Source organism: Gastrolobium bilobum, unplaced genomic scaffold, assembly GCF_033153095.1.
Source record: "Gastrolobium bilobum isolate Gb01-03AN ecotype WA unplaced genomic scaffold, APGP_CSIRO_Gbil_v1 utg16099, whole genome shotgun sequence".
NCBI classification, from domain to species: domain Eukaryota; kingdom Viridiplantae; phylum Streptophyta; class Magnoliopsida; order Fabales; family Fabaceae; genus Gastrolobium; species Gastrolobium bilobum.
Genome location: NW_026898009.1, coordinates 1 through 27,486, shown reverse-complemented (window position 1 = coordinate 27,486; position 27,486 = coordinate 1). Strand labels below are relative to the sequence as shown.

Below are 27,486 nucleotides of genomic sequence, written 5' to 3'. Positions count from 1 at the left end.
ATAAGATCAAGAAAGAAACCCGGAGGACGTTGTTTACGAGATTTGATCTTAGAATAAGATAAAAATTTCTGTTTTGTAAGATTGGCATAAAAAGAGTGAAGCTGTTTACAAGACAAATTTCTTCCTTCCCTTGACCAACTCAAATCCTGACTCAACAGAACAGAATGGTGGTGCTCAATGGCCTAGAGTATCCCATTATTTCGTGGTGGGTTTTGCATCTCTATCATAAGCTAGGGACTCGTTTAAGAAAAATGATCCTTATATCCAATTCAATTGAATCCATGATTGATGGAATGTTAATCGGGACAGGAAATTAAAGTATCTGATTAAAACCCATAATTGATCTTTATAATTGTCACAGATATAAATGATTTTGGCGTAACCAAGCAGCATTCTAGAAGCATGAGCCATTAGCTTATAGGATTCGGTGATCCTGTTCTTTTGCACAATTGCAAACAAGTCCCTCTAAATCAAATGTTAACTACATGCGGATGGATGATGATTGAGGGTCTGTTGTGAGGGATTATATTAATCTTGAAGGAACAATTTAATATATAATCGAAAACTTCGTTTTTATGATTTATGGAACATATACTGTTTAATTAATTATATAAGAAGATTTCTTGTCTCGTGGAACATTGATTCATATTCTGTCTATGATTTTACATATAACATCTGATTTACCACTTTATGACACCATCAAACATAGTCAATCTCTGATAGAAGTTAAAAACAAAAAGGAAAATGCTTATTACACATAACTCTTTTACTCACATATGTACGAAATCATAGTGAAAAATAAAATGTATCCTAGTTTTCCAATAAAAAAAAAAATGAAAAAGGGTGTCTCAATTCACCATTGTGTTTTAGTAAGTAGCTCATCATTGAATTAGTAATTATATGTGGATAGTATAATCTTCCGGAACTTTAGCTTTCAAGCCTCATCAAAATAACTCATAATATAAGTTTTATTATTATAGCCATATCATATTTGGATTCATAGTAAACCATATAGGCTAAACTGAAAGTACATCATGATATAACATAATGCAAAGGTGCACTATAAGATCACTTCAAGCATAGGCCTCAGGGTTTGCCACAAGATAGGCATCCACTACCTTGAGGATAGCCGAGCCTTCCTCCCTGGAAGCTTTGAAATCCTCCTCTTTGATCTCAACCCCTGCTTTGGGATGATACTTGCTAACATTCTTCACTTTACAACCACCCTTTGTATCAGGCTCGAACTTTATCTCATGTGAAACTGATTCAACCTTTTCCAGTACAGCATCCCCCTCAATCACTGCATAGCTATATGTCAAATTCTCTTTGTCTATTGCATCAATTCTATGCTTCAAGTGTTTGATGTTTGCACCTGCAATGAACACACAACAAATAATTTCTTTGTAACTCATTTCAGCTTCAAGGTACTATGAACCTAGAGTTGTAGAGGGGTCCACAAGGTGATAGAAAATAGGGGTCTCCTTAGTCACAAATAATAATCGTAACATTATCATCAACAATGATAATAAAAAAGTGAAAACTAAGTGTGAAATGCTGTAACTAACCTTCAGCAGTGGTTATCTCCTGAATGCTTCCGGGGCCTCCATTGCCTTCAACAAGTTGAACACTCTTAATAGCCTGAGGCATTAGCTTGGGCATGAGGTTTGGAGCATCAAGGATCAAAGCCTTGAACAGCCTCTCTGCCTGGACAGTGCTAGTGAACTCCTCGGTGAGTGTCAAGACATCCATTTTCCTTAGAACAAGAAGATATAGCTAGAAAATTGAAGTAGGGTAGATATGAAGAACTTTGAAATGCAGTGGAGTGAGATAACAAAGGTGGTTGTATTTATAGATGAAGATCATAAGGCTATTGATGTTGCACTTGACAATATTTCTTCAACTACCAGGTTGCCAAACCAATGAAGGTGCCTGTCCCACTATAATTATTAATATTACGCACCGTCCTTTGCTGCCTCTAATTCCTATGAAAGTATTTATTTCCCTAGATAGACGTGTTTGATGATATGTATAAGACCTGATAGTATAAGTTTATATTATATGTTATGATATTTTTAATTGTTTGGTATGATAATCGTATAGTATAAACTTATACAACAGGATTCTTTTATACATTAAAATGATGTATAACTTAATCAGGCTTAGAAATGTAAGATTAAGCCTGATAAAGAATTGATGTATTAATCAATGCAATTTTCAAAAATTAATATATTATTTTAATATTAGTATATTAACATAAAAAATACTTTTCAATATATAATTTTTTAAAATACTGGAGATTTTTATTTTTATAAAAATTAATATATTTTTTGGACATACTCATCAACATATTTCTATAAAAAATAATATCATCTGATATATTTGAAAGAATTAGTAAATTCATTATTAAAATGTATTTTTGACAAAAATATTTATTTTTAACCTATATAGTATTATACGGTGTATTATCAAAAATTAGATGATATTATCTTATATAATATTATGTCAAACACTGGATAGTATTAAAATTTAATCAGATTTTATACAATCATATCTTATACTATAAGACCTGTATACCAACATGCCATTAACATACTTAACATCTAATCAACTTATATAATAATGAAACCAGTGATGCTATTACTCCTGAATCTAATGCAATGGTATTACCAAGTCACATAAATAGTAGCCTATTATTAAAAACTGTAGTCCTTCTTTCCCCATTAAGCTATAGTGGAATTAATTTTCCTTATACAGACCCAAAACCTTAAATACTTGTAAAGATCAGGGCCAACCCCACCAATAGTGGATGCCTCAGGTCCTCATTTATTCCTCCAGCTTGAAGGATTTTTTATGGACCACCGACTCGCCGCTATTTTAAGTAAAAGAATCGTGCCTAAACTTAAATGAGGGGGTTGGATTTCTTTCTCTGTGATCCTCTTACTAAAGTTGAAAATTTGTTGGCTGCAATTAATCCACCCATTTTTTTTCCAAGCCAGAGAGATATTTGCTTTAAGTAATTAAGAAGCAAATAGACTCCAAAAAAAGAGTGATTCGTTAATGGCTAGTATCCTAATACAAGAAAAAATTACACATGATAGATGTGTACCCAAAAAATAAAATCTGGGTGCAAAAATAGGAGTTGAAGCTTGGCCTATTTAATGGCCGAAATATGTGGTTGTGTTTTCCATCTTCAGTCTCTCTCAGCTCAGCATCGATCAGGACATATTCTTTGGAAGCTACCTACTCGCTTGTGCGATATTTATTTATTTTAATTTAGATTTGGCAAGAAATGTTGTTATATAATAACATGTGAACTTTACAGCCAAATTTTAATATTTTAATTTATAAATAACTTATTATATAATAAATATAATTTTTAATATTAAAAATTATATTTATTTTAATATATATTCTCAAAGAATTATATTTATAACAAAATAAATAAAAAATAAAAAATTATATGCTTATGGTATTTATGAGATAATGCCTAATTTCGCGGATGTCAAATATGTTTCTATGATAAAACGAAAGTAATAACATTTTTAAATTTTACTAAACACGTTTAAATTTTGAAGTCATTTTTGACATATATTAAATTTTTTATGGTTGTTGACAAATATTAAATTTTAAATCAGTAGAAGCCTTTTTTCTAATTTCAAATCTTCTAATTTCACATTGTAAGAGTACAATTAAAAATGTACTCTTATTGTTATAAAAAAAAAAAATGTACTCTTATTTTCACCAAAAAAAAAATGTACTCTTAAGGATACCAAAAAAAAAAATGTTAACATCATTAAGGATATGATATAACTTTCCATAATTCCATATTTATTACATACGTTTCTATTATTAAATAAGACATTAAAATTTAGAAAAACATTTCTTTCCTATTTATAACCAATTAATACCGATATTTATTATTGAAAAACTAATTATTTTACGTTGAGAATAAATGTTAAGAATCAACAAGTAATATTAATTTAAAGGAATACAAAAAAGTTAAAATTATTTAAAAATGATAGAAAAATTATTTTAATAGAAAAACAATTTATTTTACTTAATAGAAAATAATAACCTAGTCATATCTGCTATTTTTTTCTAATATTTTTACTGTCCATTGGACCAACTCCACCTATTGGAGAGCTCCCCATGGGGCTACAACCTTCCAAGCATTCCCCTCATTATTTTCTTTCATTGTCTTGGTAGTTGCTTCAATTATGTAGTTATTTGATATTCCCTTAAAGTTATTATCCTATTATTATATCATAAAAATATTTCTGCAGTTACAGCAGATAAGTTATCTGCATCTACTTCCAAAATGATGTCGTTTTGAGATTAAAATGTCAAAAAATTATAATTATAAAGATTATAATAACCCTGAAATAAATTAAAATTACAAAAGTACTATGATTTTGCCCCAAAACGACGTCGTATTGGGCTTACTAAAGATGACTTATCTTTAGTAACTGCAGAAAAAGCAAACCCTTATTATATAGGGTTTATTTATATTTTTAAAGAACATAAAATTATATATTTTTAAGTAAAAAAAAGATAAATAATAAAAATTATAGGAAAAGAAAGTGGGTAATTTTTCTAATTTAAATTTTAAATAAAAGAATATTAATTTTAACAAAATTATCATCATTTAAAAAATATATATTTTTCCAATATTCGAGAATCCCAATAAAAAATTACTATATAAATTATAGGATTATAATTTTTTATAATATAAAAAAAATAATTTTATCATTTATACATAGATAAATATAATATCTCTAGCCTAATTAAATAGTAAATTACATGTAATTAAATAGTTTAGCATGTATTGGTGGGTAGAAATAAGTAAAAGGCCTAATTAAATTAATTAGGGTCACTTTCGTGGTAAAAAGTGCAGTCAGTGATAATTAAGCAGTAAAAATGAATATAAGCAAAAGTACCCAAAATATAAAAGTAGTAGTAAAAATATTCCTAGAAAAATATTTCACTCCTTTGGATAAAGTTTGAAAGAGAACAGAGTTAAATAGACAGATAAGTTTTTACCCGATTGAGTGAACTAACTTAAGTAAGTGGCAAAAACCCCAAATCATTTCCTCACATTTTCTTCTTCTTCTTTGTGGAAACTGAGAGTGAGGAAGAGAGAAAACCAAATTGAAGCCATAAGCCCTAGCTTTTTCATTTCTTACTCAAATTCTTTCATTCCAAAACCAATCTTGCTTCAAATCTTCCTCTCTTTGTGAATCCAAGCTTGTTTTGAGTGGGAACCATTGTGGAGTGAGATTTCTTCTTCCCAAAATTTGATCCATTTGATGATTGGAGGAGTTTGAGGGAATTTCATCCCATGGGAGCTTAGGAGACTTTCATTCCTTGGTTGTGTGACCTTTTGTGGATTGAGGCAAATGGACCATCCTTAAATGACCAACCATTGGAGGAAGCCATGGAGCTTGAGTAGCTCAATTGGATTGGATGTATTGGTGATTGGAAGGAATTACCAAGTTGAGATACCAAGAAATGTTGGTTTGGATAAGTGAGCTGGAAGAAAGCTTGCAAAGGAGAGGAAACATCAAGAGGTAAACCTTTGGATCTTGGAGGTTCATTCCTCTTGTTATTCCACCATTGCTTTTATGGAAGTAATGGTTAATGATCGGATGATTGAGTGGTGATGTTAGTATTATGGTATGTTTGCATTCATATAGTATTGTTGTGTCATTGGAGAAAGGGCCAATGGACAAGCACTAGGGGCAATGTTGTATGCTTAGTGGAAAGGACTAAGATGCAATTGAAACTTGTGTGATGATTTGATTCTTTAATTCTTTGGCCGTGTGAATGCATAGGTATGCTGCAGTTAAATCATTTTTGTTATTACCTCTGGATATATGATGTAGTTCATGCCATGTGTATACTAACCCTTCATGCAGGAAGTGAACTCTGGGGCTGGAGGAATTCTCCAAGAATCCTGGGTTTATTGAGTTTTATCTCACCCCGATTGGGGACTGCTATTTCAGGTGATAGCAGAGATGATACTAGGCGAGGCAAAGGGCCCAAGTAGCTTGCATATGATAGATGATATTTGATATTGCTTGCCATGTGGAAAATCCTATGTATAGGATATTTTGATGCATTAGTAGTAGATGAATTCATATAGGACTTAAAAGTTGATCATTGATGTTGTATAGCCCTTGTGCACCTAATTTGGGACTTTGATCACTTGTTATTTCTAAGTCTTTGGTATGTAATCATTTTGAAGCACATTGATGTAATTGAGCCTATTTGGATATCATGTAAGCCTTGAAATAACAAAGATTTTGGCATTGGAGTTGTGGTACAATGTCTATTAGGTGAAAGAAAACTCTTGCGGTTGAGAATCAATGTAAATTTAAGAATATCATGTCTTATTGTCCATTTTTTATATCTTATATGATAGATTTGGACCCTTGTGTCTTAATGAAAGTTATAGATATTTTTTTAGCTTTCTAAAGAGACCAAGATTGCGCCAATCGGATAAATATAACTCAAGTTATGGGTAAAATACTACGGTAGGGTGAAATCTCCAGATCCGTGGCGCTGACAGCGCAAGATGACACGAAGAAACCAGTGTTACGACGCTACAAGCACGGGTTTCGCTCTGTCAGCGCAGGACCCTGTGAAATTCAGCATCATTTTCTTCAAAAATTCATAACTTGGGCTACAATGCTCCGAATTGAGCGCGGTTTGAACCCACTCGTAGCCAACGAAGAAATCTATAACATAGTGGGAGATGATAACCATAGAGGAAGTACAAAATTCCTTAAGAGGACATTTGGTAGAGGAGATATTTTTTTTTACCAGGTAAATGCAATTACCAGTAATATGGTAGGAAAGTGAGTTCGATAGGAAAGTTAATAAAAAGTTGTTTGATTGGTCAAAATTTTGCCTGAAAAATTGGGTTAAATTTTGTGAGTCTTTGTTTCGTTGAAGGTGAAATAATGATAGGTAAATGTGTTGAAATACCGAAAACAACCCTTGATATTTAAGAGATGTAGACATGTGTACTTAAAAGAGGGTATTATGATAACACTCTTCATTCACCTTTTTGCATTTTAGCTAGTTTTCTAGGAATACCACATCCTAAGTGGTAAAGTTCTACCATGATTTGCTTTTGCACATGCTTGTTAAAGTACATGGAAAAGAGAAACATGGCTAAATTTTTTTAATCTTTCTACCAAACAAAGCAATCATGGAATGCCACTTCAAGATGGATGGGAAACCAAACCAAAAACTTGAACCAAACGCCCCCTAAGGGGGCGTTTCGTATAGGTGAATTTTTTTTTTTACCAGGAAAATGTATTTACTAAGGATCTGCAGGGAAATTGAGATAGGTAAGAAAGTTAAAAAAAAGTTGTTTGGTTGGGCAAAATATTACCGGAAAAATTGAGTGAAATTCCCTGAATCTATGTTTGGTTGAAGATAAAATATTGATGGAAAACCAGGTTGAAATTACAAAAGAACCTTTTACAATATTTTAATTTACTTCTACTGTTGCCTAAAGTCATCAAATGAAAGGGATAATTCAGTCATAAAATAATGATGGTTTATATTATAGTTCTAATGTTGCCTAACTTAGCTAGCTATCCATGGAATACCACCATTAAAGTTGGATTTCAGTGTTGTACTTTTGGTTCAAATTTGCACACAAAGCTCAATTGCTAGACAACTCAATTAGCTAGGTAAATTTTTGAATAACTTGTACCAAACATGGACAACCTAAATACCCGCTTTCAAATGTCTAGTAAAATTTGAAGATAACCTATACCAAACACACCCTATTTAAAAGTGTAAGTGTTTAGTGTTAAGTATCAATAAAATGAGTTTAAGCCTTGTTGGTCTAAAAGAGCTACTTGGCACACTGTGATAGCAACGTATGGTCTAAATAAAATTTCATTAAGTGTTCCGCTTATAGTTTAAGTTATGATTATAGTTTTTGGAATTATTTTAATTACAGAATTGATTTTTAACAGAAACATTTATTAACGAAAAAGTTTATCGGTATTATAATTCAATTACTGTGATTATAACTGCGATTAATGTCATACGTAATGTTAACAAACCGGTTCTAAAATGAAGTATTACAATAAAAATATATGAATCCATGTGCAACCATGTGAAAAAAAAAGAAAAAAAATATAAATTTTAAATATTTTTATGTGTATATAAGATATAAAATTATCTCCCATGCATTAATCTCATACATTATTTCATTATGTTTTAACCATAGATTATCAACAACAAATAATTATTTTATCTTTTTTCACAATAAATTCATCGTCAGGTACAAATTTAATAAAAGTTAAATTAGACAACTGAATCTACAAATTCCTAAAGAGAAAACAAAGAAACAAATTCTGAAAATAAATAAATAAAAAATTACATAGAATTGCACAAGGGTTAGGGATTTTTTTTTTTTTTTTTTGGCGAAAGGGTTAGAAGTTTTGTTGATGAGAAGAGAGGCATAGGGATAGAGAAAGCTGAGCCCGTTGGCATTGATTTCGCTTCAGAGCGGTTCCAGCGCTCGAGCAAAGGCTTCGAACCGCCTCAGATTCATCAGGACACGCCAAACAAACAAGGCACTTCGCCAGCGCGTGGTTCAGGTGACGGCACGCTCTGTCACGACCCGGACCCGCCGGAACCCGACGGTGACACTCCCTTAGCGCCCTCTGCAACCGCTCGCATGTTCCTTCCCCCGACATGTTTCTCGTTCCAGATCGCAGCAAGTTTCGTGTCACTCGCACTTATGTTGGGTTGGTACAAAGGTTCATTGTTTTTTGATCCAATAGATAATTGGGCCTGGCCCAGTTATCATGGCCCAGTTTCAAAGTTATAACTGTATATTCTACTCCCGCCTTTTGAAGTTAGAGTTTTGGAATCAGCAATTAGGTGCTGATAAACCCTAGTTCGTTTCACACTGAGCAGAGTTCAATTTGCAGAGGAAAATTTTTATAAAAAAGGTTTGGACTTTCTACCTGATTATGGTTCCTTCACCCTGCTTCTTCTAAATTTGACTCAAAACAGTGTTTGGGGTTTCTCATTTTCTTTTCGTTTTTACCATTCGCTATCCCAATTTAAAACCACACTTGCAAAGTATCATGGTTTGGTAATAATGCTTGCAGGATGGCAAGTGGTGCTGAAAATTTCTCCCAATTTGGAATTTCAAAGGAGGTGCGTTCGTTTGGTTCCTTTGTTTTTAACAAAAGATACAAACTTGTTGTAAACAAGGGTTTATTTTTTTTATTTTTTTATTTATATTTTGTTATGCTTTGTTTTCAGGAAAAGGATAAGCTTGTTGGAGAGGTAATACGCTATATGCTTTTTAAAACACATCAAAACTCTGGGTGTCCAATTAAGAGAGAAGAACTAACTCAGCTGGTTACAAGTAACTATCATCAGCGTAACCTTCCTACTTTTGTGATCAATGAGGCTAAAGAAAAGCTTTCAAGCGTATTTGGGTATGAAATGAGAGAGCTTCAGAGGTCCCTCCCATCATCCAAAACTCAGGCACGGTTATCCCAACAAAGTGAGCATTTTGTGGTTACTCACTCTGGCTATATATGAAATACCATTTGAAGAACTGTGCCTTTATAATACTCTTACCTAGCAATGGGTAGAGACTAGAGAATGCTTAGTTTTCATTTAATTGTTTTTTTAATCTTTGAATGTGTCATGCATGTATATTTAATGGCATTGAGGAAATTTGTACAAAATTGCTTTTTACTTGTTCGGACCTGTCTGCATTCGTTAGAGTTTTCCAACTTTGTTTTGGTTGTTGTTAGCTATCTACATTTTCCTCTACTTATAGGTTTTATGACATTCGTTCTTTCAGTTGTTGCAGATTCAAAATCGTATGTTCTCATAAGTCAACTTCCTCCTGATGTATATGAAAAATATGTTGTAGACGTGAATGCTGCCCACATGTCTGGATTCACTTTTGCTCTAATTAGTATTGTATATTTAGCTGGTGGCAAAATTGCAGAAGGTATGATCCCAAATTTAGTTTCATAATGCTAAAATTATACATAATATATATGCATATGCTTATACTCCTGGTAAACACTTATGGAAGTTTACGCAGGTACTTTACGATCTCTAGATAAATGCAATAAGTATAAGGTTTTGCTTTTCAAAGTTTGCCAGTTATTGGCTTAAAAAATTAACTGGGAATTTCAGAAGGTACTTCTGCTGCTGTCTTTTTAACACAATGAAACTCCTTCTGGTGAGAGTATTGCAGAAAATCTGTGGAGCCAAATGAGGAGGATGGGTTTGTCAGAAAATGAAGTAAGTCATCCCGACCTTGGAAACATTAAGCAAGCATTGGAACTTCTTGTTCAGCAAAGGTTAGAATTTTTCAATGCGGTGGATTTAAATTACAAGATTTGGTGCATTTTGGGGCACCTCAGGTTTCCACTAAAAAGCAATGAAGTAATTCTTGATTCTTCTTTTTCTTTGTAGGTATTTACAGAAGGATAAAGTTAATGGTCCTGAAGGCAATACTTTATATTATGAGCTTGCTGAGAGAGCTTTAGACGGACTCATCAGAGACAGGATTAAGGAATATATATCTCAGGTAGTGTTTTGGAATGTAAATTATATGAGTTTTATGGTTAGTTCTTTCTTTCTCTTTTTTTATTCATTAAACAATTCAATATTAGGCAATAAATGTCTTATATTTATGTACTTCGTTTGGGAGAGCTCTAGCCTAACGTTGATACATGTTTGCTATTTATATTATTATTAACATGTTGCTGAACACAAGTAGTCATAATTGAAAAACCAGATGAAGCAAATAGAACTCTGTATGTGCAGGATTGTTCTGATATGTTTCACTGCAAGAAGTTTTAAGATTTTGTGGACTGTCTCTGATATAGCACCGAGTGGTACATATAGGTGACAAGAGAACAAGTGATCACTGAAATATTTTTTGATTTTTTAAAATAAAACCGAGAAAACATACATTAGTTTTTGTTTCCAATAATGTAAGGATTACGGTATCTGATAATGAGGGAAGGATATTGTAACAATCAAGTAGTGTTATTACCAATGTTAATACTAATCAATTTCACTATTAGATCGATTACGTTGATCCAACGGTTATATTTATTTTCATCTTTATATGGTTATGATTCTCCATATTTAATACTTTACATTTATTTTCACCTTTGTATGGTTATGATTTTCCATATTTAATCCTTTCACAGAATCATAACTATACAAAGATGGAAATAAATATAACCGTTAGATTAACATAATCGATCTAACGGTGAAATTGATTGGTAGTAACATTGGTAGTAACACTACTTGTTTGTTACAATATCTTATTCTTTGATAATAATCGTTGAACTTTATTGAAGAGAATATCTTATCGTGTTGGCTTTGAATACGCTTATTTTCATGCTATATGCCTTTCTGAAACAACCTTTCTCTTGCAGATTGTGAAGACGGACGGTATTTCACTTGGTGCTGCCTAAGAGTAGTTGGCTGTTCTGTCTCTCAATTGACATATAATTTTCCGATGAAAAGGAGAGAAGTCGAGACATACTTAATGGTTCCAATTGACTACTGAATTTAAGCCCTAAGCTCTGCAGCAATCTAAATCTACAGTTTCTCTTCAGCAAATTTGCTGCCTGGATGTATGAATGCAAGTAATATGTTTTACATGCTATGCATTTTTTTCTTCTTCTCTGGACTAAAGGAAAATTAGCCACAGCAGAAAGTACTTGACACAACATGGTGGAGGTAGGGGTGTCTCCAGTTCGGTTCTGTTCAATTTTCAAAACCAAACCAGAAAACTGGTTCAATTCTGACAAACTGAATCGATTTTAAAAATTGGTTTGGTTCTTGAACCGATTCATAAAAATATATGTAGTTATTTTTTTTGGCTCTTGAGAATGGATATGGTTTGATTTTTGGGAAAAATGTGTATCATTTTAAAGGATGTAAAGTTGTGTCATTTTGAGAGAGAGAAAGAGATAGATAAAAATGGAAAGAGAGTTGATAAAGAGTGAAATGATATAAGTTGTATTATCTAAAAGGATAAACACTTTTTCCTTAATTTTTTAGCTCAAACATAATTAAATGTGTAAGGTGTTTTGGTTCTTGAAACAATTCCTAAAAAATGGGTTGGTTCTTACTGTTGGAATAAAAGTGGTTCTTTTAGGCAGTTTGAATTCTCATAATTTGATTTGATTCATTCGGAGAGTATTAGGCTTAGGTTTGCAAATTGGAGTTACTGAGATTAAGCTTTGCTCATTTATATGATTTATCTTATATTTATGCTTGTACGAATTGCTACAATCATGTTTGATGCATCGTACTCAAAACATAGAATCAACGACTAAAACATAATGCAATATTTTTGTCGTATGTTTATTATTATTATTATTATTATTTTGGTAATCTGTATGTTTATTACTTTAATATTACGTATACACATCGAACGTCAATATTGAGAGGTGTTTAAATGATTGGGAAAAGTTTAAAAATTCTCTATGGTTTCTCTGAGTCACTTATTTCTTATATTTTTTTAATCACTTATATTCTTATGATTTTTTTCATCAGAGTCCTTACTTGAGAATAAATTTAACCAATTTATCAATTTTACCCTTAAAAAAATAAAATAAAATAGAAAAAGGTCAAATATATTGCAATGAAAAGAAAACAATAAGAATAAAAACTATGAAGGAAGGTTAAATACAGTATAAAACAAGTTTCCTTTGTGCTGAATTTTAAACTATATAAATAAGAGTAAAAGGGTGTTTAACACGTAATGATGACATCTAAGTTGATGTCACATAACACCTATCCTAACACAAATTGGTCACATAGTTTTTATAAAGTCCCGACACTTCAAAAATTTTGACGTGTCGTATCCGACACTTTTCGATATTCACTGACACTCCGACACTTTTTGACACTCCATTACTCATTGCAAAGACTCAAAAAAGGTTCAAATGTTACGTTGCGTTGCATTTTGAGTTCCAACTATTAGATTTGTTAGATTACGATTACTATTTTATTGAGTTTAACATAAACATTTGCGATATCTTATGTTTCTTTGCAAAATTGATGGGTATTATAAGTTTAGTTTTATCTTTTTGTTAAATTATTGAATATTAAATATAATATACACTACATAAATTAGAAATATTATATAATATCAAAACGTGTTCTAACGTGTCGAAATTTAACATTTTTTAAAATTAACATGTCGGAGTGTCGTGTCGTATCCCGTGTCCCGTGTCGATGTCGGTGCAACATAGCATAACTCAAAGTGAGCACAAAACCTCTAAAAAGAATTGGTATCAATTTTTAAAACAATTTTTTTTTTCAAAGCAAAAAATTAAAGATCATTTTCTTCTCGATCATTGTCTGATTACAATATGATAAGTGGGATAAATTCATCAAGAAAATATGTAGTTTTAGCCTTTGGCATTTGACTTTTTTTGTATAATTTTTTTTTTTATTAAAAATTACTTTGGTTAAAATCTCATTGCAACTATTTTTTATATTCTTGTCACCAGTCATGTGGTACTTCCCAAATTTTTTCAGAAATTGGATAATGAAAGAAAGTTTGGTTGTATTGTTAGGAACTATTGCAAAGCTTGAGGAACAAGATGATATAAATAATAGAATAGACAGATTTATCAAAATTTTCACAATGTTAATTAAGGACTTGGATGGAAAAATCATAGAGAGATAAGTGATAAAAAAAAGCATAAGGGGATAAATGATTCAAAGAAAATCATAAGGAAATTTTTGAATTTTTTCCAAAATAATTTCACTCCTAAGGCTCACAAATATTTATTGTATAAAGTAAAATGATTGCTAAGAACGAAAATGAACCTAAACATATGTTGTTTTAGTTATAGTCACGATTAGTCAGAACGTAATCTTTGACACTATCATAGTGGATGTAATTTTGTTGATAATACTGGCTAGGTAAGTGGAGAGAGAACCTGTACTCGATTCCCACCAAATATATCTTTAAGGAATGGCGAAGAGCTTTAATAATGACTAGGTCCCGACTCGGAATTAGTCTTATAATCGGCTCATAGAATTAAAGTTTTGTGGGAATACTTGGTAGCTGACTCGTCTTAAAGAGGTCGTTAGAGTCTGCCATTAGATCTACCAATATATATATATATATATATATATATATATATATATATATATACATTTTAAAGAGTTTTGAAGGAGGAAAGATAAAATAATTTTTTATTAGGATGAATTACCAAGATAAAGACTATAATTGATAGATATAAATTTAGAATAAGGATGAAACTAAAAATAAATATGAGAACTCTAAATAGCTAGTTTAAGAGCTTTTACCTTTTGTTTTTTTAATAATAAGAAACTCTTTTTATAATAAAATCTTTAGTTTTTTATAACAAAAAGCTCTTTTTATAATAATAGCTTTTGTAAAAACATATTTAGCTAAACTTTCACTTATAAAGATAAAAAAGTTAAAAATAAGACTTCCCAAACAAAAACATAGAAATAGACCTGTCTTTGCCATTGTTCAAAAACTCTTTTGTGAGTTGTCCATATATAGTATTTGCTTGTAGATTTGACAAATCCTCCGTCAAGGGTTGCCACTAATTTGTACTCATAAGAAATCTTCTCTAATGTTTCTCTGAAAGCACTGTCTTCAATGAAACAATTGTTACAACATTCTATATGCACAAGCACAAACAGGTCCACAAGAGTGAACAATGCATAAAGATATATATAAACTGTTAGGGATGAACCCTAAAGATAGTTCAGAGGAAGAGAAAAGAGAGAAGAAAGAAAGATTCAAGGAAATTCTTATTCAATATTTCTCATCTTTACAACTTCAGTTTTTATACATTGCTGATATTCCAACTAACTAACTAACTACTACATTTCATTAACTACTCTTACTAATTATAGTCAAGCCACGTAGTCACGAAGCTTAAGTGGAGGAGCCTTGACACGTGTTGAACTTCTCTTCGTAACATTGCCCCCATCTTCAAAAGAAACCTTGTCCTCAAGGTTTAAGTTCGGATAACAGCGCTGGAGATCATCTGCATTCTCCCAGGTGGAGTCCTCAGGTACAGAATGAGTCCATTGGACCAAGAACTGATATTGGGTTTGACCATTGCCGTGAAGAGCTCGCTTGGCCACCACAGCCAACGGTTCTTGGACTGGCTTATTATCAACAGCCAACAGAGGCAGGGGAACTGCTGGAAGCACTGATCCCTCAGATTGCCTCATAGGTTTCAACACTGAAACATGGAAAGTGGGATGAACCTGACTGTCAGGTGGTAAGGTTAATCAGTAAGCTACATCACTCAGCTTCTGCTCCATAGGAAAAGGCCCAAAAAAATGAGCTGCCAGCTTATGATTGGCCCTTCGAACAACTGAAATCTGTCTATACGGTTTGGAGCTTAACCCAAACCAAGTCTCCCACCTGAAAAGTGCGTTCTCTGCGGTGCTTATCAGCTTGCACTTTCATACAGTTCCTAGCTCGTTCCAAATGTGTCTTGAGGCGAGACAATATCTCATTTCGTTGAGACAAGACCGAATCTACAGCTTCCACCTTTAGCAGTCCACGAGGATAGTGTGGAATCATCATAGGAGGCCTTCCATAAACTGCTTCATAAGGGGTCATAGCAATGGCAGAATGAACAGAGGAATTATAATGGAGTTGAGCCCAACTAATGAATTTGGACCATTGCATTGGCTGCTCATGGCAAAATGCCCTTAAGTACTGTTCCAGGTACCGATTGGTTACTTCGGTTTGTCCATCAGATTGTGGATGATAGGCAGTAGTTGTGCGCAACTGAGTCCCACTCAATTTGAACAATTGAGTCCAAAATTGACTCATAAAAACTGGGTCTCGATCAGTCAACAAGGAACATGGAAACCCATGGTTTGAGACTACCAATTCACAAAAAAGATGAGCAACCACTGCAGCTGTGTAGGAACGAGGAAGCCTTCCAAAATAAGCAAATTTTGAAAGTCTGTGAATGACCACAAGGATGGTACAATGACCATGAGACAGTGGTAAACCCACTATAAAGTCCATCGATAAATCCTCAAATATTCCTTCAGGAACTGGTAAGGGTTGTAATAAACGCGTAGGTTTATTGGCCTCATACTTTACTTGCTGACAAATGGAACACTCACTGACATACTGTTTCACATCAGCTCTCATGGTAGTCCAATAAAAATTTGTTGACAATCTCAAGAAGGTACGTGTGATGCTAGCATGGCCCCCCACAGGAGATGCATAAGCTTCTCGAATTAACCCAGGAATCAACAAAGACTTAGGACTCAAGAGGAACCTGTTTTTATGAAAAACAATGCCATCCTTCACTGTTAGTAAACTTACATCAGTTGAGTTATTCTGTACCTGCTGTTGGCAATGCAGTAAGTAAGAATCCTCAGTGTTTTGCTGCTTGATCTCCTTGAGAATATCAAAAACTGGTTCAGACAGCAAGGCATTGACTGATGCTTCTTCATGAATTCTTGATAAGGCATCAGCAACGATGTTAGAGCTTCCTGCCTTATACTCAATTCGAAATGCATACCCCATCAACTTGCATATGTACTTCTGTTGTTCAATAGTTTGGATGGTTTGAGTGAGCAACTCCTTGATGCTCCTATGGTCTGTTCTGATGGTGAAGAAGGATCCAAGAAGGTACTGGCGCCATCTTTTAACAGCTACAGTAATGGCATAAAGTTCCCTTACATATGTAGAGGCATTGGACATCCTACTTCCAAGTTTCTGACTAAAGAATGCCAGTGGTCTATCCTGTTGGAGAAGGACAACTCCTATTTCACTGTTGGATGCATCCGTTTCAATAACAAAAGGAAGCTTGAAGTCGGGTAGCACCAACACAGGAGTGTTAGCCATTTTCTCCTTCAACTGAATAAAGGCTTGAGCAACTGTTGCAGACCATGGCAAGTCCTTACCACCTTTTAACAAATCGGTTAAGGGAGCTGCTAATGATGCATACCCTTGCACGAATCTTCGATAATAACCTGTTAATCCCAAAAATCCCCTCGATTGTTTCAAGGATTTTGGTTCAAGCCAACTCACCATAGCTGCTATCTTTTTGGGGTCTGCTTGTACTCCTTGTTTCGAAACAATGTGGCCTAAGTAATCAATTGAAGATGCACCAAACTGGAACTTAGAGAGCTTGACAAAAAACCTGTGCTGCTGTAAATGAAACAAGGCTATACGCAAATGCTCAATATGGTCAGATAAGGATTTGCTAAACACCAAAATGTCATCGAAAAAAACAATTATGAATTTTCTCAAATATGGTTTGAAGAGTTGATTCATCACTGCCTGGAAGGTTGCTGGTGCATTCGTCAAACCAAAAGGCATTACAAGGAATTCGTAATGTCCTTGGTGTGTTCTAAAAGTAGTCTTCTCCACATCTGCTGGTTGGACTCTTATCTGGTGATAGCCAGCCCTCAAGTCCAATTTTGTAAATACTGATGCATTGCCCAGTTCATCTAGCAATTCATCTATAGTTGGAATAGGAAATCTATCACGGATGGTAATGGCATTGAGAGCCTATAGTCTATACACATCCTCCATGATTCATCCTGCTTCTTGACCAACAACACTAGAGAGGAGAAAGGGCTCTGAGAGTGTTGAATGAAACCATTGGCAAGCAAGTCAGAAATTTGTTGTTCGATCTCTGTTTTCTGACAATGTGCATACCTATATGGCTTAACATTCACTGGTGGAACCTTGTCTAAGAGATGGATTGCATGGTTCAAGCCACGAAATAGAGGCAACTCATGTGGAACTTGAAAAATAGATTGGAAATGAAGCAACACCGGCCATAATTCTGATGACACTTGATTCTGGATGCCGAGTAATTCAGAGTTGGTCACTTCCAAGGAATCACTTCTTTGAGAAATGGCATAGCAAATGGTTGTACTGATGGCATTAGCAGTATCTGTTTGGGAATGTAGTGGCTCGTCTTTCCCTCCTGTTAACATCACATCCTTCCCATGCCAGACAAATTCCATAGAACCTCTCATATAATCATGAGTAACTCTCCCTAATTTCTCCAACCATGGCATTCCCAAGATGATTTGTAAGTCACTCAATTCTAACAACCATAAATCAACAGAGAACTGCACACCTTGTAACTCAATTGGAACATTAAGACATTTGCGGTCAATGACTAGAACTTCACCATTGCCCAAATAGACACGCAATTTCTTCACCTTAGTAATTGACAATTGCAATTCAAGAGCTAATTGCTTTTGAATAAAATTCTGAGTACTGCCAGAATCAATTAATATACTAACCTCCTTATGGGAGAAAACTATCTTAAACCTGAGGGAATGACCAAAAGAATGATCTCCCATAGCATGCAAAGCAGCATCTTTAATGTCAGTGGTATCATTTTCTGGTTTCCACACTATCTCCTCCTCCTCCACGTCATTATCAGACTCATCAATATCACCAATCAACAGTAGAAATCTGTGTTTACACTTGTGTTTACCATTCCATTTCTCATTACAATAGTAGCACAAACCCTGCTCACGTTTTTGTTGCAGCTCCTCATGAGATAAACGTCTCATCTGGGAAGGTGCCGGAAGCGCCAAAGGCTGAGTAGCAGGTGAATTTTGTGACACTGGTTTGCTATGAACTGGGGCTGGTAAGGGATCAGCCTGTGTGAAAGGCTTAGAAAAAACCTTCCTTTGATGTACCGAGAACGAAGATTTCAACTCCGAATGGTGATCATCATATGCAAGAGCAATTTGCATGGCCAAATGAAGAGTGGAGGGAGTCCGAAGCTGAACAGCACTTCTAAGTTCTGGTTGTAAGCCAGACACAAAGAAACTCATATATAAGTCATCGTCCAAACCAGGTACCTGATTAAGAAGAGCCTCAAACTCTCGAATATAATCACGCAAGGAATCTGTTTGAGAAAGCTTCGATAAAACACCCTTAAGGTTCGTAAAGGCAGAGACTCCAAATCGCTGATGCAAGCAATCACCAAATCGCCCCATGAATGAATGGTTCCACTGTGGTACATCCACTGATACCACGCGCCAGCCATACCATCCATCCGCAACCCAGCTAAAGGAACCTTGAATTCCTCTTGGATTTGCTGAAGATGAAAAAATAATTCGATTTTGAAAATCCAAGTGTTAGGCTCAGTACCATTGAACAGTGGAATTTCTAAACGAATCGACTTAGAAAGATTGAACTCCGGACGTGCACCACCTATGGACATTGATTCCGAAGAATGGGTCAAAATAGGGGAACGTAGAGGTCGCGTATGAACCCTGGAATCCGAAGTCGCGAAATTGCTGTTAAGCTGTTGAAGTTGATTTAACATCAACTTCATCTGAGCCTGATTATTATCAAGTCGTGATTCAACACGATTCATCTGTACTTGATGATCTTCAATCCGTGACTCAACGCGAGCGATTTGCGTCTGATAATCGACAATGCGGCCATCAATCCGTTGCTGAAAGGTAGATAACTCCTCAGCCAGATCTTGTACGCGCATCCTGGTATCAATGGCGTTCAGAAGATGAAAGCACCAATGTTAGGGATGAACCCTAAAGATAGTTCAGAGGAAGAGAAAAGAGAGAAGAAAGAAAGATTCAAGGAAATTCTTATTCAATATTTCTCATCTTTACAACTTCAGTTTTTATACATTGCTGATATTCCAACTAACTAACTAACTACTACATTTCACTAACTACTCTTACTAACTATAGTCAAGCCACGTAGTCACGAAGCTTAAGTGGAGGAGCCCTGACACGTGTTGAACTTCTCTTCGTAACATAAACTTTATCACTTTCAGCTAGTGTGAGCTTCTTAATGGATCCAGGCCCTCCAGCTCCTTCAATAGCTTCAGCATTCTTGATGAGGTTTGGGGAAACATTGCTACAGTCTAGGACGATGGCTTTGTTTAGTCTTTCCAGGGAAAGATAATAAACATATTCACTTTCAGGAGTAAAAATTGTTGGGGTTATCCCTAATATCCCATGACGAAAACCATCACAGTAAATCTCCTAATATATCATATTAGATCATCGAGGAAACTAAAGGAATTAAAGCGTATCTGATTCCATCGCAATGATTGTGGTTTCTTAATGCCTTTTAACTTTGGGATTGAGGGTCTTCCTTTGTTCAATCACCAAAGAGCAAATCCTTACACAGAAGCTATCTCTTGATTGGGAAAAGAAATCTATCTAACTGATTTGACATATTGGGTACAATAACTTTTTTAGTGATTCGTTATCATTTGACCTATCACGCTCCCATTATACTATGTTGGGCTAATATGGATATCCACTCATTTAATCTATGCTCATTTAAATCTTAATTTGGTTCCTTAATTAATAGGAGCGAAAATGTAGCGGTCTGGGACCATTGCTCTTGCAGAGAGAGGGGGGAGGAGAAAGGAGAGACGAGCGAGAGAGAAACAAGGAGGAGAGAGAGAAGGGCATAGAATTTATTTCCCCTTAATAGATCACTTAATTTGTCAAATAATTAAATAACATGAAATGATTGATAATTAAATATGTAGCCCACAATAATTTAGAAAATAAAATTTTCTGACAATCTCTCACTTGGGCTACATATGAATATTGATGGGACGTAAATTCGTTCCCATCTAAGCCCATTTTGATGGCAAAATACCATACGTTCCCTCATCTGATGAACAACTTCAGCATGAAAATCATGTGTTTTACACATTTGTGACAAAAACACAGTGAGGAACGTATGATGACGTATTCCTTTGAAAATATATTAAAAGGGGAACGAATTGAGAGCATTTGTTACACCTGTTGCACTCATTTAATGCTTCTGTCCATTTTGCAGGAAACGTGGAAACAACGTCTTCTAAAAGCAAAGGTGGTGCACCACTTAAGCACCAAAAAACGTGAAGAACTGAGAATCAAGAGTTCTCATTGGCTAAGAAGAAAGCAAGGCATGGGGGACTGTAAGAAAATGGCTAATCATCAACAAAACTGTCCCATCAAGCAATTTGCAACCTTCTAAACACTGTTGCCACCGCCCTGTCCCTTCATTTAAGAAACCAACTCCAAAGGATTTATAAGACTGCCACACATTCTTCTACCTATAAATAGGACATCCCAAATACAAAAACATCATCGAATTCTGGAGGGATTGAAGTCCTAAAAGAAGAGATCACCTAGTATTAGTTAGTAGTTTAATTTTGTATAGTTGTAACTATAGTTAAGTGACAACCCTTCTTCCTTGTTCTGTATCATCCCCTAAAGACTCCTCACGAGCATCAGACCATCTTCTCCATTTTATGTTGCGTTGTAAACCTTCTTGTTTCAATTTAATATAACTGTTACTTCTTTTCGTTCCATTTGTTATCTCTGAACTGAATCTCGGGTCCATGGGACTTCAGTTTAGAATAATTATGTTTAAAGTATCAGCAATGGGCTGAAGTATCTGTGGAACGGATAATCTGCAAAACTCTTAGAGAATTATTTTCAAAACTCTTGACCGAAGCTTTTTGTATTTCTCTGGCTAAGTAAGCTATATTCATTGTGTATCAATGGAAATTGAACACATACTGAGAAAGGAACTTCCATAAGGAAGGGATTTCAGACAGCTTAGCCAGTGGGGGAAGGTAGTGTTCTAGCAAAAACACTATTGGTCACCTTAGGAATAAGGGGTCACTCCGTCCATTTTAAGGTTATGTACCAAGTACCTGTTGGAGTCAAGGGAGCCATAGGAATATGGAAACTTGTGAGCCATCTAGTCCATGAGCTGAGGAATCAGAGTTGGCAGTTAAGAAACTTGGACAAAGCCAAAAAGTACCAAGTCTTGAGCAGAGAAAATAACTATTTAAGAATGGAGCAGTAAATCCATTCCTTCTGTTAAACTATTTTAAAAACATCCACCTTGTTGTCTCTTGATTATAGTTATAACTGCTTTGTTATTTTTACTTTGTTCAAACTTGTATGAGCAATGTACTCATGAAAGACATTGGGCACGAAACCCTTTGTGAGCGGATCCGCAAGCATGGAGTTCATCCTAATGTATTCTATAGAAATCTCACCGTTTTGAATTCTTTCTTTAACAACTAGAAACTTAATATCAATATATTTTGATTTTGAAGAGCTTTTGTTGTTATTGAAATACAACACTGTGGATTTAATGTCACAATATAACTTTAATGACCTTTCAATACCATTAACCATATCCCTTTTGAATTTCGCTGCCATGGTAGATGAAGCTATGAGTGTCTGTTTGACACTCCTCCAAGAAATAACTATTTTTGCCAACATGTAAACATAGCTTAAGGTGGATCGCCTACTGTCTAGGCATCCAGTAAAATCGAAATCAGCATGCTCAATGATCTCTAGTCTGTCTCATCTCCGATAGGTGAGTACAATGGCGGACCCAGAAAATTTTGTTTACATCTGCACATTTAGTGGCGATGGTTCAGGTATAGAGCATCCAATTATTTTTTAAAGAAGGTTTTAAATGCATTAAAAAATAAAAGAATATAAACAAGAAAAGAAAAGAAAACTTCAACTTAATATAAAAAAATAGTAACCAAGAGGCAACTAAATTATTACAATAGAACGATTACAATCAAACATAAATCAATTAGAGAATCAACAAAACAGTCATGACTAAAACATCCATAGATGTACCCAACAAAATTGAAAATTCTGAAATAACGCCTACAATAATTATGTTGTCAATCCTTGAGAGTAGTCAATAATTTCTATAAAATCCTAAAATGGACAATCCATTTCTATATAATTATGTACTATTAAATATATTGTCAACATATATCCGTTGCCAGAACATACTTTGTGAGTTAGAAGAATAAACAAGCATGCACAATTAGTAAGTAAGATATAATTTTTTTTCAAAAATTACTGTGTGCACTTGCAGTCATGTGCAATAACGTGGGTCCACCAATGGGTGAGTATGTAATCCTCTGTTCTCTTTAGATAACACATAACTTTTTTAATTGCTTTCCAATGATCCATTCCTAGATTACTCAAGTATCTTCCTAATACTCTCACTGTGAGCTATGTTAGGACGAGTGCAAACTTGGGCATACATAAGTGATAAGACTCAAGTATAAGCAAAATTCTTTTTTTTTTTTAATTACGATGATTGTTTGGACAAATTTGATAAATTGTAAAGAAATAAATTAATGAAATGGCATAATATATCAATATATAAAGGGGATGAATATTTTACATCGGTTTAAGTTAATCATGCGCTATATGTAAGTCTAATATCATCAAAACTCATAATAACATTACTTAATAATCTATTTATAGGTGTTAGATTTTATATATATATATATATATATATATATATATATATATATATATATATATGAGGTAGGAGGATCCTTTGACACTGGTGTTAAATTTTAAATTTGACACCTCATCTGAGCCGTTAGATCAAAAAATTAGATCAACGGTTCACATTGTTACAAATCAGAGTCGTTTATCTTTTTTGATGTAACGGCTTTCAGATGAAGTGTCAAATTTGAAATTTGACATCGGTGTCAAAAGATCATGTCTATATATATATATATATATATGTTATACCGTATTAGGGTGTAGGAGAGATTTGAGCAATAATATATTGCACTTTAAAGTTGTGCTTAAGAAATTCCCACTAAGAGGTGAAGAAGGCAGAAAGGAAAAAAAAAATAAAGAATGTTTAATCCTTAAAAATGAATTCACAAGTAAATAACTAAATATTAATTCCGGTCAAACCAAATAAGCTCAAAGGACGTATTTTGTCTCTTCCCAACTTTTTACAATCAAAGTCCCATTTATTATTTATGTCTTATGTAGTTTAGGGAAAAATTAGTTACAGGAAGAAAGATTTCGCAGAATATATATTAAATACTATTTTTCATGTCACGAGTAGATGCGTCCATATTATTCCTGGATTAAAAGTGTCACAATATTATGTATACGTACAAACAACAGCTAAATAATCTCACACCACTCCCTCAATTACAAATGTTTATTACTGGCAAGTAATTAAAGCAACATGATAGTTGAGAACGCATATAAGGAACATATAATAACATCGTAAACTGAATAGGTTGTGTTTTTTAGTTGTAATCAGGATTAGCCAAAAGATAATCATCAATAGCCTTCGTGAACCTAGCAGACCTTTCCTTGTTAGCCTTAAGATACTCTTCTGGGAGCTGCTCTTCGCCTTTGGTGTAGTATTTGGTAACGGTCTTAATGATGCCTCCACCGTCATGGTTTTCCACCATTTTGTACTCATAAGAGATCTTCTCTAATGGGTGTGGCAAAGCACTGCCTTCAATTATGCTGTAGTGGTACACGTAGTTTTCTGCATCAACCGCATCTACCCTTTGCTTCGCATATCCTACTCATACGTAAACAGTACATAAAATGCATGCACCATGAGTGAGAGCTTACCTGGTATATTTGTAAGTAATTTAATCAGTAATTCATGATTCATGTTCAACAATGATCATTCAAGAACATGATACAGGATCTTTAGAATTCATGATTTTCACATAAGAGCGTACCTTTCTCCATTAGTGCGGAAGAACTCTGATGAAGAACTTTGATGATGGAAGATTGTTTCTCAGAGTCTTTACCCTCTGCTTTTCTTGTATCGTCTATGACAGGGATCTGATACAACTTTTATGGGCAGACCATGAAGGAGAGAATTCTGAGAGATAAAAAACACAGAGACTCACCATTTTTCTCTTTATATAACTGAACCATGTCACCAGTTACGGAGTTTCAAATAACTCCCTGTAACTTCCCATTAATGCGAAACGTCAAAACGTCAATTACCATTAATGTAAAACGTTACCATAATGCAAAACGTCAAAACGTCAATTACCATTAATGCGAAACGTCAATTACCATAAAGCCTCTTTTATTATTTAATTAAACCGATTGACACACGTTACACATGAGACACAAATAGTTTTACATTCTCCCACTTGGCTCATGTCATAAGGTGTCCCTTCATGATTTAATTAAAATTCACTATAATGCGCATTTACTAGGCTAAAGGTTCCATACATTGACGTCATCATAATTCATTATTAGAAATAAAATCAACATGAGTCATGGCGGTTGTATGCTATCAAGTCGGCATAGTCCCTTCCATGTACTACTATATTGACTCTTCTTCCTAACATGATACTTTAATAGGAAGTACACATTATGTCCAACAATAATGTCTTCATAACGGACCACATATATTTTCAATATCATCACATATACTTGCATGCATACATAAATTGAAAAACAAGACAATATCAGAAACATATATTCATCAATGAGCTCAGAGTGTCAATACTTTAATACATAACTATAATTTTTATCATTCATTAGCTGACATAATGCTCATTCTACATACATGACCAGTAAATGTCTTGGGCGGTAATCCCTTCGTCAAGGGATCAGCTATCATAAGATCGGTGCTAATATGCTCTATAGACACTCTTTGTTTCTGAACCTCTTCTTTAACGGCAAAGTACTTTAATTCCATATGTTTAGCACCTTTGGAATATTTGTCGTTTTTAGAAAAGAAGACAGCTGCGGAATTATCACAATAAATTTTCAGCGGCTTTGCAATATTGTCGACCAATCCAAGCCCTGAAATAAAGTTCCGTAGCCATTTAGCCTGAATCGTGGCTTCAAAGCATGCCACAAATTCAGCTTCCATAGTGGACACAGCTATTACAGTCTGCTTTGCACTTTTCCATGATATAGCTCCTTCAGCTAAAAAATACAGGTAACCACATGTAGATTTTCTTGTGTCTACGCATCCTGCAAAATCCGAATCTGTGTATCCAATAACTTCAAGGTTGCTAGACCTTCTATAAGTAAGCATGTGACCTTTAGTTCCTTGCAAATATCTCAGAACTTTCTTTGCTGCTTTCCAGTGATCCATACCGGGATTACTTTGGTATCTACCCAACATCCCAACTGCAAAGCTAATATCTGGTCTCGTACAAGTCTGAGCATACATTAAGCTCCCAACTAATGATGCATACGGAATTGCTTCCATTTCTTTTCGTTCCAATTCACTTTTAGGACATTGTAAGAGACTAAACTTATCTCCTTTCTGAATTGGAACTGGAGATGATGAGCAGTTTTCCATTCTGAATCTCTCTAGAACTTTATTAATATATGCTTTCTGAGACAAACCTAACAGTCCTTGTGATCTATCACGGAATATTTCTATTCCTATCACATAAGCTGCCTCACCCATATCTTTCATTTCAAAGTTACTAGAGAGAAACTTCTTAGTCTCAGTTAAAAGACCAAGATCGTTAGTTGCAAGCAAAATATCATCAACATACAGAACCAATAAGATGAACTTGCTCCCACTGATCTTCAGATATATACATCGATCAACGATGTTTTCTTTAAATCCAAAGGAAACAACGGTATCATTGAACTTAAGGTACCATTGCCGTGAAGCTTGTTTAAGTCCGTATATTGACTTCTTAAGTTTGCACACCATGTGCTCTTTACCCTTTTCTATGAACCCCATTGGTTGGTCCATGTACACATCTTCATCTTAATTTCCATTTAGAAAGGCGGTTTTCACATCCATTTGGTGTAACTCTAGATCATAATGAGCCACCAATGCCATAATAATTCTTAACGAATCCTTCTTTGAAACTGGTGAAAAAGTTTCTTTATAGTCAATGCCATCTTTCTGAGTGAATCCCTTTGCAACTAGTCTGGCCTTGTAACGTTCCAAGTTACCATGAGAGTCACGTTTGGTCTTAAAGACCCATTTACAACCAACTCTCTTGCACCCTTCTGGTAACTCAACAAGATCCCAGACCTTATTCTGTTCCATAGATTTCAACTCATCTTTCATGGCATCTAACCATTTATCACCATTTTCTCCATTCATGGCTTGTGAAAACGTTACTGGATCATCCTGAATACCCATGTCAAATTCAGACTCTTGTAGATATACCACATAATCATTAGAAATAGCAGGTCTCCTTTCTCTTTGAGATCTTCTTAATGCTATTTGTTGTGGTTCTTCTACTATGGGTTCATTCGGTTCATCAACAATGATCTCTTCATAAGTAGTGGGATCATTAACTTGTCCTTCATTATTATTGATTGGTTCAATAGCATAAGGAACAATAACTTTACTAGAGCTACAAGGTAATGTAACTTGTACTCTCACTTCATGAATATCCACTTTACGTGGTGTTTCACTCCCACTAACTTCACCATTCTCAATGAACCTTGCATTTCCAGATTCAATAATCCTTGTAGTATGATAAGGACAGTAAAATCTATACCCTTTCGATTTTTCTGGATAACCAATGAAATAACCACTGATTGTCCTTGCATCTAGTTCCTTTTCTTGCGGATTATAATATCTAATCTCTGCCTGACAACCCCAAACATGCAGGTGTCTTATACTAGGTTTCCTTCCAGTCCAAAGTTCAA

The 27,486-nt window shown here is 34.4% G+C and overlaps 4 protein-coding genes across 6 annotated transcripts; 1 reads left to right on the top strand and 3 right to left on the bottom strand.

The window, feature by feature from the left end:
* Nucleotides 1-962: 962 nt before the first annotated feature.
* LOC133312197 (major allergen Pru ar 1-like) lies at nucleotides 963-1,829 on the bottom strand. Its single transcript, XM_061513364.1, has 2 exons — nucleotides 1,566-1,829; nucleotides 963-1,372 (listed from the first exon to the last, which is right to left on the bottom strand). Exons 1-2 carry the CDS (start codon nucleotides 1,747-1,749, stop codon nucleotides 1,074-1,076), a joined length of 483 nt encoding a protein of 160 aa, XP_061369348.1. The 5' UTR covers nucleotides 1,750-1,829; the 3' UTR covers nucleotides 963-1,073.
* Nucleotides 1,830-8,306: 6,477 nt separating this feature from the next.
* Nucleotides 8,307-8,734, bottom strand: LOC133312195 (uncharacterized). Its single transcript, XM_061513362.1, has one exon. The coding sequence runs from the start codon at nucleotides 8,721-8,723 to the stop codon at nucleotides 8,457-8,459; it is 267 nt and encodes an 88-aa protein (XP_061369346.1). The 5' UTR covers nucleotides 8,724-8,734; the 3' UTR covers nucleotides 8,307-8,456.
* A 101-nt stretch (nucleotides 8,735-8,835) lies between these two features.
* On the top strand, nucleotides 8,836-12,012 carry LOC133312194 (uncharacterized). Of its 3 annotated transcripts, XM_061513361.1 has the most exons (8): nucleotides 8,836-8,981; nucleotides 9,144-9,192; nucleotides 9,301-9,324; nucleotides 9,421-9,547; nucleotides 9,854-10,006; nucleotides 10,259-10,364; nucleotides 10,480-10,594; nucleotides 11,457-12,012. In XM_061513361.1, the coding sequence occupies exons 2-8, from the start codon at nucleotides 9,145-9,147 to the stop codon at nucleotides 11,493-11,495; spliced, it is 612 nt and encodes a 203-aa protein (XP_061369345.1). In that variant the 5' UTR covers nucleotides 8,836-8,981; nucleotide 9,144; the 3' UTR covers nucleotides 11,496-12,012. The 3 variants fall into 3 exon arrangements, with proteins under 3 accessions (XP_061369345.1, XP_061369342.1, XP_061369344.1); XM_061513358.1 differs by having other exon boundaries at nucleotides 8,843-8,981; nucleotides 9,301-9,547; XM_061513360.1 differs by having other exon boundaries at nucleotides 8,861-8,981; nucleotides 9,301-9,547; nucleotides 9,863-10,006.
* A 2,242-nt stretch (nucleotides 12,013-14,254) lies between these two features.
* Nucleotides 14,255-22,245, bottom strand: LOC133312169 (uncharacterized). Its single transcript, XM_061513323.1, has 8 exons — nucleotides 21,978-22,245; nucleotides 19,825-20,012; nucleotides 19,187-19,496; nucleotides 17,589-19,133; nucleotides 15,458-17,526; nucleotides 14,955-15,297; nucleotides 14,530-14,699; nucleotides 14,255-14,269 (listed from the first exon to the last, which is right to left on the bottom strand). The coding sequence occupies exons 1-8, from the start codon at nucleotides 22,243-22,245 to the stop codon at nucleotides 14,255-14,257; spliced, it is 4,908 nt and encodes a 1,635-aa protein (XP_061369307.1).
* Between the last annotated feature and the right edge of the window lie 5,241 nt (nucleotides 22,246-27,486).

Excerpts from the sequence above, each read along its gene's own strand:
- LOC133312197 (XM_061513364.1), bottom strand. The coding sequence starts at position 1,749 with ATGGATGTCTTGACACTCACCGAGGAGTTCACTAGCACTGTCCAGGCA. Across the intron at positions 1,373-1,565 it reads GGAGATAACCACTGCTGAAG|GTGCAAACATCAAACACTTG; the intron begins GTTAGTTACAGC and ends TGTTCATTGCAG.
- LOC133312195 (XM_061513362.1), bottom strand. The coding sequence starts at position 8,723 with ATGTCGGGGGAAGGAACATGCGAGCGGTTGCAGAGGGCGCTAAGGGAG.
- LOC133312194 (XM_061513358.1), top strand. The coding sequence starts at position 9,145 with ATGGCAAGTGGTGCTGAAAATTTCTCCCAATTTGGAATTTCAAAGGAG. Across the intron at positions 10,365-10,479 it reads GAACTTCTTGTTCAGCAAAG|GTATTTACAGAAGGATAAAG; the intron begins GTTAGAATTTTT and ends TTTTCTTTGTAG. Across the intron at positions 10,595-11,456 it reads TTAAGGAATATATATCTCAG|ATTGTGAAGACGGACGGTAT; the intron begins GTAGTGTTTTGG and ends TTTCTCTTGCAG.
- LOC133312169 (XM_061513323.1), bottom strand. The coding sequence starts at position 22,245 with ATGGCAGCGAAATTCAAAAGGGATATGGTTAATGGTATTGAAAGGTCA. Across the intron at positions 19,497-19,824 it reads CACTAGCTGAAAGTGATAAA|CAACGGATTGATGGCCGCAT; the intron begins GTTTATGTTACG and ends TCTACCTTTCAG. Across the intron at positions 14,700-14,954 it reads GGCTCCTCCACTTAAGCTTC|AATGTTGTAACAATTGTTTC; the intron begins GTGACTACGTGG and ends TTGTGCATATAG.